This window comes from Pithys albifrons, chromosome 2, assembly GCF_047495875.1.
Source record: "Pithys albifrons albifrons isolate INPA30051 chromosome 2, PitAlb_v1, whole genome shotgun sequence".
Lineage (NCBI taxonomy): Eukaryota > Metazoa > Chordata > Aves > Passeriformes > Thamnophilidae > Pithys > Pithys albifrons.
This window is the reverse complement of record NC_092459.1, coordinates 102602109-102624022: the sequence shown is the minus strand read 5'-3', so window position 1 is coordinate 102624022 and position 21914 is coordinate 102602109. Positions and strand designations below refer to the sequence as shown.

Sequence of the window (21914 nt, the reverse complement as noted above, 5' to 3'; positions counted from 1 at the left end):
TTTAGAGTAATTTTTCTGTCTTCCCTACAAGCTCTCTTAGTCAAAGATAAAATTCAGTGATATCTGAAGTGGGACGGGCAACTATATCTGCCCCAGTGGCTGTTGGGCACCAAGTTTCAAGCCCCGTCTCTCTGGGCTGCCTGTCTGGAGCCAGCTTTTCTGCAAAAAGCTGACATTTCCTCCAAAGACAATTGCTTGTTTGACCCTACAAAGCTTCATGCAATTTCAGCCTTGCTGGCAATATACTAAAACTAGTATAATATACCCCCATAGTGCTGGACTATGAGGAGATATCTATCCACCCAAACTGTAATGATTATAAAATCAATTTTTGGAATGATGCGGCTTCGTCTGTTGGATCTGGTCATTATCAGTTTCAATTCTGTAGACTAATCACGTGCTTTTTCACATTAGAGAGACCAATTTAAAACTGCTACATGGACAATTAACTTGATGCAACCAAATTCTCAATAGACCTTCATCTGGATTGCTGACATGGTGCTAAAGCACCGACAGAAATAAAATCCTCTTTGCTTCTGTCTGCTGTCCAGAAATTTGCATTTTATTTCTTCCCATAACTGTACTGATTTATTTGAGAATATGGTTTCATGCCCTTTGGAGAAGACAGGAAGACACAGCATAGGCACCTCCCGATAATCTCCTTCAAAGACCAAAGTATACACTATTTTGCTCTATGTGGAAGTTGCTATTAATGTTCAGTTGGTTAAAAGGGTATTCCACTTATTTAGAAAGGCATGTGTGTGTCTTCAGCAAACTAAAGAGATCATGAGTCAGTGCTTGAATTCATTTTTGAAACGTCAATATCATCTAAGAGATATTACCCTGTAACTCCCTGTTCAATAAATCACGGTAGGGAGACAAGTTTTTCATGTTCACAAGGAAAGTGACAGGAGAGAGTGAAAACCATCTATTTTTAAAAGGTCAAAAGTCTCTCATACTTTTAAGAAAAATATCTTTCCTTTTGTAACCTTTTTAAATCATTCTAGTAGCATTTCTCTGTCACTTTAGAGAGAAGTTTTCAAAGGAGATTTCAGACCAGTTTGTTTCTGATCAGACTGAAGAAATAAGATCTACTCTATCCATGACATGGAGACAAAGGTAGCAAGGTGTTTAATTTTCCAGTTCCACTTTGTAGATTGGTGCTGTGGGGATTCACCCTGGGAATACCGTGCAGGATTGCCTGGGTGACACCACACTACTGCTATTTGCTTCTTAAGCTTGACATAAGTTGTAGCATCACTCAAACCACTGAGTAAAACTGACCTAGCAAATTGCTCTAAGGAGTATTTATATTTTAAAGAAGGGTGAAAAAATTATCATTTTTGGCCTTTTTTTTCTTCTTCCTTTTTCCCTTAAATGAACGTGATACTGTTGATTTGTAGAAGTGCAGGGAGGACAGTGAGGCCAGCTGTTCTGGGAGTCAGTACCTGATACCTCCAGTATCTCTGCTGGTTGCAGGTACCTGTAGAGTGAAAAAGTGTTCACAGGAATCCACAGGATAGTTATACCACAAAAAAAACTTCCTGAAAGGCTGAGGTTAAAAGGCCAAAAGGCAAAATTATCATGTATCACAGGAAATACAAAGTGAACAGATCAACTATTTAGCCCATGTATATACCTGCTCTGGAAGGAAATTTGAGGAGTTTATAGGGAATGGGTCACTTCCAGCACTACCAAGTAGGGCCATGTAACTGGAGAAGGGGGACATCTCTCCTTCACACAATGTGCCATGTCACTTTTGATACAAGTTACCACTTATTCATCTATGTTAACCTTCTGTGCCTGTATATAGGCACAATACCTACACACACGCACACATTTTTTTTAAATAGACACATTTCCTAGCAGGGAAAAAAAATTACTCTATCCCTGTCTGTGTGGTCTGCTCTGATCCTGAAAGGAATTCTTTCATTATTTTAAATATGAGAACATTTTGCTCGAAGATCATTCATTTGTGAGTTTAATAGTCTTGCTTTTGCTGTAAAACTGATTAGTCTAAGAGACTTTTTCTTTTGTGGTCTACATGAACTGTCGTGAACCATAACTTCCTTGCTAACGGAATTGTTTAGAAGGCCATTCTAATATAACTTGATTCTTATGGGTCACACTCTGAGTGCAGCTGGTTTGAAGAGGAATACTTCCTATGTGTCACATGGGGCTCTATCACAGATGTCATGAAGATGTACCCTCAGCCCTGCCTTAGGGCAGCTTTGCAGGCAGATTGAACAATTTTCCGTCTTCCTCCCTATCATCACAGGCTGTGGCTGTCACACATGGGAATGCTACAGTGCAGTCAGTTGCTGGTGAATAAGTAATAATGATTTCAGTCTGCTACTTTAGAGGTGACTTAGAGGAAATCCCTCAGTTGTGTGACATCACATCTTAAAATCTTACATTCTCTTTGTAGAAAAACAAAAACAATTGTCCTTTGGGCCTTTATAAAATTTTTTACTGAACACTTTTTCTCTTTCAGGCTGTGTTTGAGTAAACAATTCATGCTTTCAAGGATCTCTGTTGATTTCAATATGACTGTGCTTGCAGTGAGAACTAAGCTCAGGCAGACACCTATGCACCTTGCAACCACTGGGTAGTTTAGAGATTGGGGTTTTTTTAAGAAATTGCCCCTGTTTGTTTTGCATACCATCTATTTAAAGCCTTTGATGCTCCAATTGCCAGCTGGATTTCCTGCAATAGCTGGCAGTAGAGCTAAGAGTATCATTCATTACAAACAAACAATGTAATAGCAGTGCCATCTCTCTCTTGATGACATATAATAAGATATGTATTATGAGCAATCATCTATTTGTGTGTATTTATACTGTAAGACAAATCACTTGCATAAACACTAGCCAGCAATCCCTTTTTTCCTCTTTGTAGCTGCTGCTGCAGGTATTATTTGCTCTCGTCTGCAGAGGATCTGAATCTGCTGAGTTGGTTGTTTGATGTGAGCAGCAGTGATTTGTACTTTTAATGCCATAGATACCTGTATCCAAGATGGTGTTCTTTTGGGTTTTCATGAACAGTTGTGCATTTTTTGCCAAGTATGAATAAACCCTTCCTGCAAATTATGCAACCAAAACCCAGATTAGTGCTGCTTATTGTCCGCAGTGTGTGACTAATCTCTTAAAAAGAATGATTTTATTTTATTTATCCTCTTACCTGAATGACAGCCTTGGCAGGGGTATGTGCAGCCCAAAACACAAGAATAGCAACAGCCTTCTGTAAGAAAACAGATCTTTAGTGCTGTAAACTGGAATTCATCTACAAAGAACAATGATGAGTAAGATCGTAACCAAGAGCATTTCCTGAAGAGAGTGTAGCAGAGGATGCACAGTTCATTGCAGGGGACAGAGGGTCTTGACCTGTTCCCTCATGCCTGCAACCCCTGAACACAAAGGATGAAGCCCAACACCAAAATGATTACTGCTTTCTGCCATTGACAAGTTTCCATTTTGTTCCTTTTACTGATCTTGAGATACTCATAACTTCAACAGGTGCAGCAGTGTTTTGTTTGAAGTGGAAGACAAAAAAAGTCATTGTAAATGGTTGTGTTTTCATTACCTGTTAAAAAAACCCACCTGTTGCCTTTGTACCTGTGAATGTTAAAATGAAAGCCAAGTCATTTCCCAAATCCCTGAAACAGCCCCCTCATGCAAGTGTTATTTAATTCTGTTTAAAACCTAATCTTAAAAAAATTTAGTATTTTAAAAACCTAATCTTGCTAAAACAGTTTAGAGATTCCTATCTTCCTACCTCTCTTCATTCTTTTCCTTAACCATGCATCCAAGCCTTCCAAAGCATCATGGCCTACTTGTGCCCTACTTTCTTCAGATTGGTATCTTCCATTTCTTGAATGAAAACAAAGCCAATAATGTACCCCACTCTTAGGAAGCCAAAGCACTCTCCTGATGCAGAAACATTCCTTTTTTTAGCAGTCCATTAAAAGAGGTATGTCATCCAAGTTTTTCCAAAGTTAGATAGCAGATTGGATCATAAAAAATTATTACCCTCAACAGCACTATCTGCTGAGTGAGGTCGCTACTGTATTATGGTTTCTTAATAACCTTTTTTTCCTGTATAAGGCCAACAAATCTGCAGCATTTTTCCCTGAACTGCTTAGGGACATGAAATGTCTTCTGGCTAAATTGAATTGTTAGTATTAAACATTCTGTTATTTCTGAAGGTTTTCTTTTTTTTCAAGGCAACTGATTTTTTAGATTGTGGGAAATGGCAAATATGCTGCTGACCACCCAAAAAGAGAAAAAGCAAAACCAAATCAATTCTTAAAAGTGTGAGGCACCTGCCATGTTGTTAAATCTTCCAGATGTAGTTAGGCAAGTGAATATGTTAGAGAGTCTCTTGACTCTGTTGAAGTTGAGGTCAGTAGTGACAAGGTTGAGTGCCTGTGGGCCAGAATCAGGGGCAAGGCCAACAAGGCTGACACCCTTGTGGGTGTCTGTTGCAGACCACCCAACCAGGATGATGAAGGAGATGAATTATTCTACAAGCAACTGGCGGATGTCTCAAAATCTCCAGCCCTTGTTCTTGTGGGTGACTTTAACCTGCCAGATATCTGCTGGGAGCTTCATACTGCAGAGGAGAGGCAGTCAAGGAGGTTCCTGGAGTGTATAGAGGACAATTTCCTTCATCAACTGGTAAATGAACCTACCAGGGGTAAGGCCCCACTAGACCTACTGTTTACAAACAGAGAGGGGCTGGTAGATGATGTAGTGGTTGGAGGCCGCCTGGGGCATAGTGACCATGAAATAATAGAATTTTCAGTCCTCAGGGATGTAAGGAGAGCCACCATTAAAACCTCTACTCTGGACTTCCAGAGAGCAGATTTTGGCCTATTCAAAAAACTGATTCAGAGCATACCCTGGGAAACAACCCTTAAAGGCAAGGGGGTCCAGGAGGGATGGACATGTTTTAAGAAGGAAATTTTGAATGCACAGCAACAGGCTGTACCAGTGTGCCGAAAGGCCAGCTGGAGGGGAAGACGGCCAGCTTGGTTAAATAGGGAGATTCTGAAAGAAATCAGGGATAAAAAGAAAGTTTACAGACTATGGAAAAAAGGGCTGGCTACTTACGAAGAATTTACAGATAGAGCTAGGTCATGCAGGAAAAAAATTAGGGAAAGAAAAGTGGAATTTGAAGTAAATTTGGCTATTTCAGTTAGGGATAACAAAAAGTCCTTTTATAAATACATTAATAACAAAAGGAGGGGCAAGGAAAATCTCCATTCTCTGTTTGGACTTGGAGGGAAATATAGTTAAGGAAGATGAGGAGAAGGCTGAGGTACTTAACACGTACTTTGCCTCAGTTTTCACCAGAAAGACAGGTGGCCCTCAAGACAACTGGCCTCTGGAGCTGGTAGACAAGGAGAGGGAGCTGAATACCCCTCCTGTATTCCAGGAGGATATAGTTACTGACTTACTGAGCCAGGTGGATCCTAACAAGTCTATGGGAACAGACGGGATCCATCCCAGGGTGATGAGGGAGCTGGCAGAAGAGCTTGCCAAATCGCTCTCCATCATCTTCCAACAGTCCTGGCTCTGGGGGGAGGTCCCAGATGATTAGAGGTTGGCCAATGTCACCCCAATCCACAAAAAGGGCTGCAAGCAGGACCTTGGCAATTACAGGTCTGTCAGCCTGACCTCTGTGCCTGGCAGGGTTATGGAGCAGTTCATCCTGAGTGCAATCACACAGCACCTTCAGGGTGGACAAGGGATTAGACCCAGCCAGCATGGGTTTAGGAGAGGCAGGTCCTATCTGACCAACCTGATCTCTTTTTACAATCAGGTGACCCACCTGGTGGATGAGGGGAAGGCTGTGGATGTGGTCTATCTGGACTTCAGCAAGGCCTTTGACACTGTCTCCCATAATATACTCCTGGAAAAGCTGGTAGCCCATGGCTTGGACAAGTGTACCCTCTCCTGGATTAAGAGCTGGCTGGAGGGTTGGGCCCAGAGAGTGCTGGTGAACGGAGCTGCATCCAGCTGGTGGCTGGTCACTAGTGGTGTTCCCCAGGGGTCTGTGTTGGGTCCAGTCCTGTTTAACATCTTTATTGATGATTTAGATGAGGGGATTGAGTCCATCATCTTTGGATGATGGACTCCAAGTTGGGAGGGAGTGTTGATCTGCTGGAAGGCAGGAGGGCTCTGCAGAGGGATCTGGATAGACTTGAGAGATGGGCTGATTCCAGTGGGATGAAGTTCAATAAGGCCAAGTGCCGGGTCCTGCACTTTGGCCACAACAACCCCCTGCAGTGCTACAGGCTGGGCACAGAGTAGCTGAAGAGCAGCCTGGCAGAAAGGGACCTTGGAGTACTAATTGACAGGAAGCTCAACATGAGCCAATAGTGTGCCCAGGTGGCCAAGAAGGCCAATGGGATCCTGGCCTGTATCAAAAATAGCGTGGCCAGCAGGACCAGGGAAGTGATCCTTTCCCCTGTACTCTGCATTGGTGAGGCCACACCTTGAGTACTGTGTTCAGTTCTGGGCGCCTCAGTTCAGAAAGGATATTGAGGTGCTGGAGCGGGTCCAGAGAAGAGCAACAAGGCTGGTGAAGGGACTGGAGCACAAGCCCTAAGGGGAGAGGCTGAGGGAGCTGGGGTTGTTTAGCCTGGAGAAGAGGAGGCTCGGAGGTGACCTCAGCACTGTCTAGAACCACCTGAAGGGAAGTTCTAGCCAGGTGGGGACTGGTCTCTTCTCCCAGGCACTCAGCAATAGAACAAGGGGGCATGGGCTTAAGCTCTACCAGGGGAAATTTAAGTTGGATATCAGAAAAAAATTCTTTCCAGAGAGAGTAATCAGGCATTGGAATGAGCTGCCCAGAGAAGTGGTGGATTCACCATCCCTGGAGATTTTTAAACAATGATTGGACGTGGCTCTGAGTGCCAGGATCTAGTGAATGGACTAGAGTTGGATTCTATGATTCTATGATTCTAATTGTCATACTGTCATATAATATACATCATAGGGGTCAATACTTCTATTCTGTAGTTCTAGATATTTTTACATATATCTTATTAAGCATTATTTTAAAGACAACAGGAACACAAGAAAAAGTCTTGAAAATATCTCTTGCAATGGCTGTGTACCTCACGTGATATGAAGAAATCCCTGTCTCAGTTAAAGTATTTCATTGCTGCTGAAAATTAAATAATAAAGAGAAACATTCACATGTGAGCCAGTGGTTCAGCACTGCTAAACAAATCCAGTTCTTATTGAACCCTGCCAAGCACCTATGGTCAGTCCTCATGTACCTTTATTATCTTATTCTTCAGTCAGTTTATTGCTCCTGGAGGAGAGGAGAGCTGGATTTCTTCCTCAAACAAACATTGAGGAAACAGAAGGGAAAGCTTCTTATTAAATGAAAAAGTATTAAAGAATTAAAGCATTTTTTACAGTTCAAAAAGTCAGATGGAAAACTTATCTTCTTTTGCAAAGCTTTTGTTTGTCTTAAATTGGCAGGTAATTTCTCCGGTATGGGTCAGTTGTTACTTAGAAGGGAGTGGAATTCTTTTTTTTTTTCCTCATATTCATTTTTTTGATTATTTTTTGACTGTGCAGCTGACATTACAATCTATTTTTTTACCTCAGGCTTTGAATCTATTTGCAACCATCATAATCTCCAAAGAACAAGATATCCATGAACAAGTGTTGTCCAGTTTGCTATCTATTTATCCAAGGTTTCATTCCAAAGATGTGCACACTTACCTTGCCATTAAAATCCAGTAGACCATCACACCATCACTGAATCACATCTGTATTGCAAACTAAACTTACTACAGCTGACCTCAGCCTAGGAAAATAGCAGTTTGGCATCATCTGCAGTTTGGCATCATCATGCATTCTAGTGTGTTGATAACAGCAAACTGGCCATTTATATTCTGCAGTTCTGTGAGTGTAAGTGGGCATTAACTCTGTACAGATGAGATCAAATATGTTTTTATCAAGGTGTGGAAGAATCCTTCACATCTGTGGTCTCCAGCTCCTGTTAATAAGGGCACATCTGCTGGTTGCTTAATTTTAATCTCTATACTTTGCAGTGGATCAAGACAGCAGTGTCCTGTTGCTGAAGTTGTGTCACGTTTCTTGGGAACATTTTAATTGTCTTTATTTTAATCACCTTCACGCCCTAGTTTATTCTCTGAGTTAAAAAGTTTCCTTAAATTTCTATCAGCAGTTAGTATTTCAGAGATCCAGTAGCCCACAGTGAATAGGTTCTGATAGCTAATGCACAGGGAACAGTGACAGCATGAGGTGCAGGGCTGCCTCTACAGATGCAAACTTCAGGCTCAGAAGACATCCATTCTTGACTGTTGTTTTTAGCTACAGCAGTACTCATTGGTCTTTCTGGGGTCTGCTTTCTTATCTGATATTTAGCTTGGTTTTAAAAAATAAGTTCCTTATGAATTTTTCACTTGTTCATTCTCTGCTTCACCATGACTTGAAATATCTTGACTTCTAAATTATTTTTCAGAGAGATCTCACAGAATGATGCTTTGGAGGTCATAGAAGCAAATGTGTTTTCCAACCTTCCCAAACTACATGAAATGTAAGTAATGAGCAATCTAAATGCAAAGGAGACAATTATAAAGATTCATTATAGGCATATCAAAGGGTTTGCAGTTTGGTTCAGGTAAGTACTGAAGAATTTGCAGTGATAGAGGAACATCTGAAATCTTCCTTTGTCTTTTCCATCTTCTTGTCTAAGTCCCTTTCTTTACCCCATCAGTCTAAAACTAGACTCAGATCACTGGCAATATCAAAAGGTGGTGGGTTCTGCCAGTCAGTGATAGGCTGTTCTTTGAAATCATGCATATCTTCTGCTGTCAAAAAGAAAATCTTGGCCTATAATCCCACTACATCATGGGACAAACACAATTTTAAGATCAATATATTGTTATATTTTCTATTATGTCTCATTTCCTCTCTGCAGAAGAATTGAGAAAGCCAACAACCTTGTGTACATTGATGCGGATGCCTTCCAACACCTTCCAAGCCTCCGATATTTGTAAGATCTTTTGCTCTTTCCAAGTATTGTAGTTACTGTGAATGACACACATGTTTCTGTGCTGAGCACTTTCAGTGATAAGACAGGATAGTGCCTTCTCCTTGCTACTAGTTGTACACCGTCTATCCACATTTTCATGCCTGCAAGTCCTCAGAAAAGCTGAAGATAATAGCTTCCAAAGAGTAGTCCCACACTCAAGTTCCTCAAGCCTTTCTAAGCAACAGGTTGAAACTGAGTGATAAGAAGAGGACCTGGACCCTTTTTATTTCTGTAGAAAGAGATTTAAGCTCCTGAGAGTTTGGGACAAAAAATATCTCTCATCTGATTTTGCCATGGTGCTGCCCTCTGTTATACGTCATACACATGGTGTTAAGCATTCAAATTCTTATTTCTTTAGCAAAGGCAGAGATTTAGCAATGGTTTTCTTTAATGCTTGATGTAAGATGATTAAATCCCTAAAATAAGAACATATTGATGTATGGCATAGCTTTATTTCATCAGCCAGACTCATGGAAAATGTCATTTGCATAACTGTGGTCACCACATCTGCTTCCATGAGGTTGTCATCAAAATTCAATGGTAATTGAATATAATCTTAAAATAAACTCTTACTCAAATGTATTTTCACACCTTTTAGTGCATATTTTTAACATGACTAATAACCTCTTCTCTGCATTAAAACTCCAATGAAGTCCAATGAACTCAATTTAACACTAATTGTTTCTAATAGTCATAGCTTAGGAAGCATAAATGGTGCTCTTTGGTAAGCCATGGCATATACACCCAGCAGGATACCAAGTTAACTTTTGTATGGACGTCCACCTGAGCACATATACCCCATTGTATTTTCCTGACTCACACAAGTTACCTTACGCATACAAGAAGCCATGTTTTCTCTACTCATCCAAGAAGACTGGTCATGATTTCCACATTCCAGTACATAAAAGTTAAGTGTATAATTGTCTTGTTAAGTATTTGTTAAAGAAAGTATGAAATCAGGTCAGTAGTCTAATAAGTATAGCACCCAGTAAGTTAATGAGTGTACAGAGTCTCTGAAAATCACTAGTACCTGACTCAAAAATGTTCTGGGCTCAAAACTGCCAAGAGGCATTGCTTTAAATTTGTACTGTAAGATTTGAGATTTAGGATTTGGATTTTAGGAGATAAGGTGGATTTAGCACTGCACAAACCGTTATAGTTTAAACTGTCATTGAACTGGAATATGTGGTCAGAGTTGCAGTAGGATTGTCACTCTCCCCAGTATTTTGACTGATTTCTGCTTTGCCAAATTCATCAGGCCCTTTGGTTAACTTTTGTACGCGTGTAACGGAAACACAGATTTTCTCTTGACAGTAGGGAAGTAAAGCTTCAAGTTTGCATTGTCATGAGGAGAAATCATATGCCTTTTTCCTCTCATTTCAAGCCTGAGTCATTCAGTGGTGATTGCTATCTTTGAGTAGCTCTGCCTACCTATGAACAAAACAACAGCATTTGTTTATCCCATGTAAAATCCCCAGAACAAGCTGCTATGGTAGTACAGTTGTTGGATGTACAGATGGTAGAAGGAAGAAGAGCACATTTATCTCATACAAAATTGAAGAAGAAATGTGAACACACTAGTGAAGACACTAGTTTCGGTGAGTGTTTAAATGTGGGACACAGAAATCATAGGTCATGAGGAAACGGTAAATTGCCACTTTAACTACCTGAAGTAGTGAAAGTTTTTCTCTTAACCTTAGTGGATGTTGCCTCTTCTGAACATTTGTCATTCCAGACTCCCATACATGTTGACTCAAATATTCAGAGATTCTACCTGTATAAAACTACAGCTGTAGCTGCCAAACTATGGCCTATAGAAGCAACAGATTAAAAATACACAGGATTGCTGGTGTACCCAACATTTCCCTCTCCTTTTTATCTAGCTTTACATGAGTATTTTTTAAGGTTTTTTTTTCTCTTACAAGTATAGAGGGCTGGAAGAGGTCTTCACTTTTCCCTGCTTTCCTCTTTTTTCCAGGAGAGGCTTTCCCAGAAACTCAATGATTTGGTGACTAGAATATTTCCTCTAATTTTATTCATGGCCACTTAATTCATATTCATTCTTGTGCTGAAGCTTTTCTCTAATTTATGTTCAGAAAAATCATTTTTGGTGTTTACTCCACTCATGGATTTATGCTGCATCCCCTCTGTGCCTACCCTTTAGGAGGCAACCCCACCCCCACTCTTATAAGACTATAAAAGTACAAAAGGTACAGGCTTCATGGCTCAGAGCTTATGAGCAGATGAATGTGAGTTTTGTGCTAATGGCAAGGTTTGAGGAAAGTGTGCTGGGTGTTTAAATCAGGGCAACACTGCTGGCTTCAGTGCAGCTACATCATTTCACGCCACAGGGACCAGGATACAAAGTCCCTGCTGGAGCCTTCTACATAGCAGTGAGCCCAGGTGTGATGCTGAGTTACATCATGCTCAGATCACTCCCTCTTACATACAGCCACAGCTTTGTGTGCTCTCTTGGCACATTCCTGTAGGAAAGGCTGCCATTTTCTCCATCTCCTGTTTTCACTCACTAGTGCTTGCCCTGAGAAGGCAGAAATCTTTACAATTTTAAAGAATTGGTAATTGATTTAATGAGAAAGCAGAAACCTTGATGGAGGCTGTAAAACAGCACCTGGTAGAGGTAAGCCACTCCTCATAGTCGCCTTCCTATGATATACAAAGAAGGGTCACTTAGTAAAAACTTATATTAAATTTTTATATAGGCAATATGCTGAGAGACTTAATGAATTGATTTTTCTTTTTGTTCATTTTGTAGAGATTGGGGATTTTTTTGTGGTGGTTATTTGGGATTTTCCATACAATACAGAAGTGAGCGTTTGTAAACATGTGGAACTGTAGTTTAAAATAATGCAGGAAAGCATTGTGCATCTATGTGGATAGAAAAGCTATCAATAGCCATTGCAGAAATGATAAAAATTTTAAGGCCATGACAGAAAACTTATAAATCTTTGTACATTATATCCTTTTTTTATAGCATTAATTGCTGGATGTTAGGAAGGAATAGCACATGGTTTCAATATCTTGTCACAAAACAGATGAGGAGATGCTGTCTGACTGTGTAAGGAGGTATAGAGAGACCCACCTGCAACCAGCATGCAAAAGCACAGGGACTGACATGCGTACTCATTGTTGGATCATTGTGGTTCTTCTGAAGTTTCCAGCTATGATGGAGGTCTGGCAGGGTACAAGACACATAGTCTGATTCCTTACCCAGTGCTGTGGCTGTCACGGAACTGTTAAAACATAATTCAGAAAATCTTGCAGAAAAATACATATTTACTTACAGTTTTAATTTAAAAACACAGAAAATAAAATGATTCAATCTTAATTCACAAGACTGACCCTAGGTACCACAGCCCATGTGGTTAACACATTGCTTGCAAGGCTTTCTCTCTGCATCTTCAAAAATAGTTGTATAGCCACATGGCCTTATTTATGGGCAGGCAAGACGCCTGGCTAGTATTGTTAGTCCTCTCAACAGCTTCATGAGTTCATTACAACCACCAGCTGTTGAACATTTATATGCTTTTATCTCTGTCACCTTGAGTACAAATACATTTCCTGCTCACCCCACTCCCTTTGTCATCATTATTAGTACGACAAAAACACTAAGGAGAGAAAAATGTTGAAAAAATACAATGCTGAATAGCCTAAACCCTCTAAAAACACATAACCCTAATTTTCTCACCAGTATTTTAGAAAGAGGGAAGACAATTGCTAATTGATCTTCTAGGATATATACCAGAGGGACAGACTGCTTCAAAATGCTAACTTATTAACCTTTTCATGGGTACAAAATTATTTTTCTGGCTCTTATTAAGGAGACCTGTGGCATTGTCTGTTTAATAATGTAGTGATGACTTTTCAAACCCGTTTCTTTTCCAAAATTAGTTTTCATATGTAGTCTGTGTCCTTTGTCTTTTTTTTAGAGAGGTGTCCTATATTAAGCAATCCCAGTTTACAACAGAAAAATTTAAATGTAACTCTCCTTTCAGGCCAATTTTGAAAGCATACAGCTAAGTTATTGGAGGGGAGGGGAAATGTAGTTCACAAATCATGTGTTTTGTCTGCAAAAGGAGCAGAGCCCAATCCCAAAGTCTTGCAGCTGCTTGTAGCTGCCTGGTCTTAATTCATGGAGGATCTGACACACATGTGTCTGGTATGTTTCCTTAACCCAAATCTGTATTTGCTGCAGAGGCAGCAAATTCTGCAGAATTACTGACCCTTTGTATGGAGTTGACTCATCAATAAACAGAAGCGGTGCTCCACTCCTTCCTCTTGCATGGTAGCCTCACCATTAAGACCTTTCCCCAGAAGTGAGTGTTGCAGATTTAAGGAGCCTGGGCTACGTGACTCAGAGGAATGTCTTGCTGAAATCAGGCTCATAGGCAGCATGAAGTAACCAGTATGATTAAGGGATATAAAAATAATGCTTCCTGAATGATGATGTATTTATCTCTGCCTACCCTGAGTTTTCAATTTAGCAAATACCCACAGTAAATTGATGAGGTAAACCGTGTTCCCAGATTTGTCAGAATAGCTCCTCCAATTTGGCATAAAAAAGAGCAGACATGTTGCTATATCTGGAGTAAGCAACCAGAATCTTCCAGGAATTAGTTTCTGAAAGACTTTTTTTTTTCTCTGCTGATCATGGTGCTGTGTTTTCATAGATGCTGACTCCAGTAAGCCTTTTCAGAAAGGCAATTAATGCTTTGGAAAGCAGCCATCAGCCCTCTGAAAAAAAACAAAACAGGTTCTTAACAAAGCCATTTATGCATGGCAATGGGGGACTCAGTTATAACACAGATTAATGAGGACACTTGTTTAAAGTGAGGCTACTAAGGACGTATACATTATATGGTAAATATATTGACAAAGCTGTCCTGCAGGAAAGATACTCAGTAAATTGTATTATCTACATTCTAAAAAGATTATCCGCTTAAGGGCCTCTAGAGGTTTGCTGGCTGAATAAAAAGAGAGGGAAGATCTAGGCTGCAGTCTAGCTAAATATTTTTTTAGTTCTTTTTCTGTATTTAATTAGGAGAACATCCTCTCCTGCTCCTAATCACCATTCTGGGCTTCTGTGCAATCAGTGCTTTGTGCCACCTGTTGATTTCCTTCAATATGTAATGATTTGTCAAAGATGCTTTCCTCTTCATCTCATGCTGCTCAGTTGACACCAGTGAAAATTGAGCCGTGAACACTTTGGAATTACTGGAAAGATCAGAACTAACCCAAGGCATTGAGGGTGTTTTTTCACACATGTATGGTGAAAATCCTGCTAACCAATGTAGAATTTTTTTATGTTGGGAGTAAGTTGCCACTGGAAGCAGTGTTTGAATAGCATATGTTAGAGTACTGTCACCTTTCTTTGCTACACCATGAGGACTGAGATTTTCTCAGGAAAGCTTCTTGTGTCTTTTCCTCTGTCCTTCAATAGCCAAAGACTACTTGAAAGCAGTTTCCCTCTTCATTTACCTACTAAAGGAAATTCATGCCATAATTTGTATTTAAAAGGGCCTTGTAAAAAGAATTGCATTAATTTTTAGTGTATGACTCATTTATAATTAAAGGCAGCTTTCAACTAAAATCTTGTATATCTCCAGTAATTTAATAAGTGTATTTTAAAATACTGTAAGGAGCGGTTACAGATTTTTCTCCTATTGGTTCTGATTTTTTTTCAGTGAACTCATTTTACAAAGTGTAAGCGTAGAAGTATTTTAAGTAATAAGGGCCTCATGTAATCCACCTGCTTCATTACTCATGCTTTCTATTTAATTATATGTGATAGTTTTTCAAAGGCATTTTCATAGAGGTTTCTTGGTCACATGTGACAGCTGTTATTTTTAAGCTAATGCAGTGTCAGACCACTCTGACTCCTGAGACGAAGCAGTCATGACATTTTAGCAACTTTCCCAAATTTGCTTCTTGAATATTCAGTATACTGTTTTAATTTTTCCCTGTATATAAAGTATTGCTTTCTGTTACAAGATGAGACAGATCAAAGTTGGCTTTTTGGCATCTGAGGATACCCAGATACCATCTCAGGGAGTTTGGAGCATACTTATGCAAGTGAATGACTATTTTATGGACCTATGTGTCGTTCTGAGTTCCCAAATGTAGGATTTGGTTTTCATAGGGAGGTGTTCAGTTTCAGTTCAGATTATGAAAGCTGAGAGACTTCAAATCTCCTGAAATAATCTAGGCTCATAAAAAACATCATATGAATGATGTTATGTTTTTACAGTCTCAACCGGTCCTTTTCATTACAATTCAACTATTCAGGAAGTATTCTCTTAAAAGGGGGAGGAGGGGGGGGGGAGGGGGAAGTGGCATCTAGTAATGAAAATCAGGATAGAAAATAACTTCCATATACTATTTGTATGTTCCCTAAAGAACCAATATTCTCAGTGGAAGACTACCATCTCATATATTAAAACCACAAAGACATAATTAAACTTTCAAGAACCAAATGTTTTCTTCACTAGGTGGAGTAAACATGAGACATTTTGATGTCTGGGAAAAATTCCCAGTTGGTCAGAGTCCAGCCTGATCCAGCTCCTTCCTCCTGCAATCAGCCCTCCTTCTAGCCATCAGCAGCCATCAGTCATCTCGTTCTGCATGGCAATATCATGTTTGTCCTGCCCTTGCTACTGCTCTGGCTAACAAAATTTCTTCAATTAAACGTGATATAGTTCTGTGAATACCTGTGACCATGTGTCCTCACTGGTTGTGGACACAGGGTTGTCCGTCAGAGTCAGAATTTCTGGAATGATGTTTCATGGACAGGAATCACAACGCAGAGGCCATGATGCTCAGTCCATTTCATGAGTCTCAGTCCATTTCCACTTGCACAGATGTTCCTATGTGTTTGGCTGCTCACTATTCAAAGTGCTGGGGAATAATACATCTGAATTCTTTCCTAATTTCATGAATTGATGGTATTTCCTGTGGAATTAATGCATCCTCTATTAGAGTAGAAGGTTAAAATCGTGGCAATTGAGTTGACACTTTAGTGTTAAAACAGCTACTATGAAAATAATTATCCTGTGTCAGTGCAGTTGATTTCTCAGAATACGTCTGAGAACTTAATGCAGACAGTTTCCTGAGATCATTGGGGGGACTGTGTAATTATACAAGGTAGAGTTTCTCCCTTAGCTTCAGTGGGGCAGAATTCTGCTTGTACTTTGGAGAAAAACCTTTTTAAATTACAATGTGAAGTTTCCTGTTGGCAAACCCAACATTTGTAGCTAACCTCTCTCTTTTGTGGCTGTCATTTTAAAAGTCCAGTATTCCTTCTTCTTTAGTAGTTACCAGTTTTTTCCCTGTGGCAGAGTGAATAATCTTCCTCTATTCTCTCCCCCTTAGGTTAATATCAAATACTGGCCTTCGGTTTTTACCTGCTGTCCATAAGGTTCAATCTTTCCAGAAAGTTTTGCTGTAAGTTTGAACATTTGCTTTTCAGTTTTTAAAAGCTCCTTTTGAAAGTATTTCTGCTCTAACAAAGCCTTTCAAGACATGATTCACTTATTAGCTTCACAGTAGCATTTTGAATTGTAACCTTGCAGGCATTGGTGGCTCCAAAGGTCTCCGTTCTCTCTAGCTCTCCCTTCTACAAAACATTGTAACTTGCACTTGACCGACTGCTCTTCCTTTAACTACACTTTGAGCATGTGTCTGGATGGCCCAGGGGACAGATAACAGCCTTTTACTCCTCTTTCACAAGTTGAAATCCAAACCAGGATGGTGGCAGTGGAAATTTGTTGCCACCTGGTGATAGTTTTCTGGCCTGCATGGGAAGACTTGCTGATCTCAGAACTGTGTTCCATGACAGGTGGATAAAAAAACAAAACAAAACAAAACAAAACAAAACAAAAACCTCAGGGAATTATCCCTGCCATGCCTTGATTTTTTTCCTTGCAGAAAAACTTTTCAGAGAATGACATTTTTTCTATGGAAAAATTCCAGTGCCAACAGGGAAAAAAATATCCCACTAGGATGTCAGCCTTGTTGGCCTTCCCTCTGATTTTGGTCCACAGGCACTCAGTTTTGTCATTACTGACCTCAAGTTCTACAGAGTCAAGAGACTCTCTGACATATAGAGCCACCCCTCCACCTCTCCTACCTTGCCTGACCCTTCTGAAGAGCCTATATAGCCATCCCTGGCAGCACTCCAGTCATGCGAGTCATCCCACCACCTTTCTGTGATAACGACTACATCATAGCTTTCCTGCTGCACAATGGCTTCCAGCTCCTCTTGTTTGTTACCCATACTGTGTACATTAGTGTACATGCACTTCAGATGAGTTGCTGGTCTCACTCCTAACTGTGGCTCTCCATGCTGAGACTCATCAATGGAGAGCCTGGTTTGGACCCCTTCCTCTTCAAACCTAGTTTAAAGCCCCCCTGATCAGCCCTGCCAAATTAAGGGCTAGAATTCTTTTGCCCTTGCTAGATAGTTGACTGTAGCAGGCTTGTTACCATAGAATTTACCCCATGATCAGAAAAACCAAAATTCTGTTGGTGGAATTCCTGCCTCTGCTGACCTCAGTTTGCAGAATGCAGCCTCTCTGTAAGTGTCACTTAATAAAGAATTGGAGCTGTATTGAACTGTCAGCATGAGATAGTTTTGGAACTGTGCTTAATTTCAAGCTTTGCAAATAATTAATTTTGTTCTGTGCTTTCCAGCAGAAACAGCATGGAAGCAGCCATATCCCCAGTCTAAATTATGAGTAATACTATTTAACTTCTTTGCGGCCTATTTTGAGCCAGCACTAGAACATTCCTTTTTTTGTATCAGTCACAACTGAAGAAAGATGGAAATTCCTACTTGTCAATTCAACCAGCTGCATTGATGGGTTTCTGCATCTTAAGTTCTTAAGCACATGCAAAGCTTATAAGCAACCCTGTTGACATCGGCAAGGGAATGATTCATGGGCTGGTAGGTACCCTGCTGAATCAGGCCAAAAAGGCTAATGGTTTTCCTTCTTCTGCTTGGGAGGCAGTGAGAAGGGGTGGCCTCACAGCCCCTCAGATTGCATTTTCTAGGCAGCATGTTTGCTGGAGGAACTATTTCATCCACCTCAGGGTTATAGACCTGAGCTTTTATGCATTTTAATGACCTCCGCCTATCTGGGAGGAAATCTTGGGGGTGTTGGAAATGTTTTGCTCCAGCCTTTTTTATCAGGAAGGTTTCTGCTCTGCAAAAAAAAAGTCTTGGAAACTTACAACATTACCCTCAGCCTATAGTACTCCCTCAGATTGAACAGAAGGGAAAATACTGTTTGAAACAGCATATTGTACTGAAAGGGTCACAGAAATACAATAATGTGTACTTTATGTTGCATTTTATTTTTCAGAGATATTCAAGACAATATCAATATACGTGTAATTGAAAGAAATTCATTCATGGGCCTGAGTTCTGAAAGTGTGATTCTGTGAGTAGACATGGAAAATTCATTATTCTCCTTGTTAACTCATTTCTTTTCCAGAACAGGATCAACAATACCAGGAGTTGAGCACTATTTCCAATATATATGATATGCTTCCAAATTCAATTTGATGTTTTAGATTTCTCCTTTGCCCCATAAATCTCTGTATTCTGTTTTCCTGGCATGAAAAAAAATGCTTTTGGGGTTTTTGTTGTGTTCTAGTCCCGCTCTTTATTTTAAAAGTACAGCAGGGAGCAAATTTAGTAATTACTGATGCTAAGGTTAAAAACCTACAGCAACAGTTCCATGTGATGCAAATTGTGGTCAAAAGGGTGGCATGGCTCTTAAATATTTACAGTCATTACAGATACATTGTTCAAAGATGTTTATTACTTGGGTAAACTATATGCAGATGTTGTGAAAATGTGGTATATTTGTATGCAATGTTAATGCAGTGATGCAGGCAGGTTCACAATGCAGTTTCAAGCTGCATGGTTAAATGACTCTTCATTTGATTTGAGCAGTCATGTATTTTAATGAACTAGCTGGCTTTGAATGAACTAGATGGTTTTGATCCTTTTTGTCTGTATATCAAAACATACTGTTTCCTTTCTAACAAGCAGCCATCATTTCACCTACCCAGTGGCCAGCCTGGAAAAATTTCCCACCGTGTGTGTGCAGTTTACCTCACATACTGAAGGAGACAAGCAATTGACTGATTGGGCTCACATTGATTTTGGTGGGAGCTAGGACAGTCCACCAAAAATTGAAGAAAGGCCAGTAGCAAGTCACTTTTAGCTTTATCTCTCCTTTTCCATCATCAGTTATGCAGAACCTCTGTCTACTTCAATTTCTGAAGTTTTAAACACATACACGCACAGACCCATACACAGTTTTCCCAAATATATATTCAAGTAATGATATTGCAAGTACACTGGTTCATCTTTTCTCCCGTGATGACAGTATTTGCTGCTCAGGTGTGACTTTGTGTTTTCAGAGCACTGTGCAACAAGTACTATATTTGTTTCCATAATACCACTGAGGGGTGAGATATGTATCCCAGATTTTTGCTATGCTTTGACCTCTCTTTACCACTTGAGCAGATGAAATTGGCTTCCTTTCTCTCCTCAGGATGTCTCGTTGCATATATCAGGAAGAAATTCTTTACTGTGAGGATGAGGAGACATTGGAACTGGTTCCCCAAAGAAGTTGTGGATGCCCCATGCCTAGAAGTGTTTAAGGCCAGGTTGGATGGGGCTTTGAACAACCTGGTCTAGTGGAAGGTGTCCCTGTCCACAGCAGGGAGTTTGGAACCAGGTGATCTTTAAGATCCCTTCCAATCCAAACTATTCTATGATGCTATGGTAGAATTACTGCCTAGGTATTGAAGGATAGTCCACTCTGAGGACTTAAGGATGCTGGTTTGCTAACAAAATTGACCTGGGGGTCTATCATGTCCACTTACAGCTGCTTTGCCCTGTCTTCTGCAACAGCCCCATTGCCATGGGCTGCCAGCACCCACCACTGTGTGCAGTAGCAACAAGAGCTATGCAAGCACGCCTGACCACCACCACCCTGGTCAGGCAATGTTCTGACTTTGCTGTAGTTCTCCCCTGGATCAGAGGCCCTGTGTGTGCCCTTTAAGAGTCCTTGATTAGATCTTCCTTGTGCTGGGATGAACTTAGCTCATTTTAGATCCAAATTTGCTGGTTTTCTTTACAAACTGAAGTCACAGCAATGCAATAGAAAGTTACAGTTATGGCAACATCATTCAGTGAAACCAGGCATGTCAAGATGAGTACAATCACCCAGGACCCATTGAAGCCCCGCATTCTGTGGAGAAACAATTTTTCGTAGGTTTAGCTGTAGCAGGTTCCAAGCATACTTAAGCCAGTAATTTGGATTGCATCTCATCTTATGCTATGCATGCGATCAGCACAGATGGGAACTGAGGATTCATTTGGTAATAAAGTGTGAGAAATTTATGGAAGAAATTCACCTTTCTTCCAGGTCTGCAGGCCACTTACACTCTAAGATAGATCTTTCCTGCTCTGGAGTAGGGTGTAAGTGGTACCTCAAGTAGTGACCTCTTGCATCAAGTGAATTTTAAAACATTTTAAAAATCTGATAGAGCTGTGAAATGGTAAGTAAAAGTCTCTATGTTCAGGCTCTGGATCTTTGCCTCCATTGTCACCTGTTGCTAATGTAAGAGGTAGTAGGGTCAGTAAGGACACTGGTTGAAGTGAGAAGAGAATTTGTCTCAACAGAAACTTGTCTATATGTACTATAATGAGGTCTTGGGATTTAGGTAATATTTTTTTCCCTTTTTACTACTTGAGTGCTATTCAACAGGTGATAGGAGTGTATTAGTCCACCCTGCATAGCAACAGTGACTGTTTTTTACAACCTTAGTATCTCATTGCATTAGCATCATGTTCAGTAACAGAATGTAGCTAAGTGCTAATACTGTGATTAAAACCATCTATATCAGTCTGGCAGCTACAAATGGATAAGATTAATTTAATATAATAAATGTTTTAAGTGCTGTAAGCAGGGATGTGTCTCTTCTCTGTGCCTGCTCACTCATGCCTAGTAGTGCTTGCAAGTGAAGGGGGCAGTGACAGTTCTCCTGATCCAGCCTGACAGACATTACAGACACGGAGCTATGTACATCTGCCTGCTATGGTCAAAAGAGTAATCCTTTTGGCCAAACCCATAACTGATATTCATGCTGACCTTAGTTCACCATCTCAGACCTTAGATAAACGGGTCACTTGCATGCTCAGCTTTCAAAGTGAATTAGGAAAAACGTCCAGGTTTGCTGATAGTTTAATTAAATCAAACCTTTTTTGCCATCAATCAGACCTGTCATTGCCTGTTGGAGAGGGTGTGAGCTGCAAAGTGACATTTAAAGTGAGATGAAAGATTGCTCCATAAAGATGATAAATGTAACTGACCCAAATGTAAATTTTTAGGACCATGAAGGGACAGAGGGAAGGATGTTAAACGTTAATTAGGTAATGCACCAGAGTAAAAACTTGGCAGAAAGCCCCAGGAGCCTCAATTCCCAGGTTCATTACCTGTGTCTCCTCTTGGGGAAAGAAGCCTGGGGAAGTGGGACTGGGGCAGCAGAGAAGACAGGGAGGATAATTTGTCGAGGAAGCAGAAACACCAGGAATCACCTACTTCCCAGGCAGTTTGACACCACTGTCATTTCCCTCCTGCCAATCTGCCTGGCTCAGTGAAAGTCAGCCTTGTCTCCTCCACCTGCCTGATTGAGCATGTGAGGCCACGATGGATGGCAGCTTTTTTCACTAATAGCGGGCAAAAATTAAGCCATGGCCCAGAGTTTCAAAAGAGTCTTGCTAAGGGTAAAAGTAAGTG

General features: G+C 40.4%; 1 protein-coding gene across 1 annotated transcript in view; it reads left to right on the top strand.

The window, feature by feature from the left end:
* FSHR (follicle stimulating hormone receptor) overlaps window positions 1–21914 on the top strand; it is an 89888-nt gene that overhangs the window by 55167 nt on the left and 12807 nt on the right. The window contains exons 3-6 of the mRNA XM_071580401.1: window positions 8509–8583; window positions 8968–9042; window positions 16468–16539; window positions 18459–18536. Coding sequence (XP_071436502.1) covers window positions 8509–8583; window positions 8968–9042; window positions 16468–16539; window positions 18459–18536 — 300 coding nt within the window. The remainder of the gene's footprint in view (window positions 1–8508; window positions 8584–8967; window positions 9043–16467; window positions 16540–18458; window positions 18537–21914) is intronic.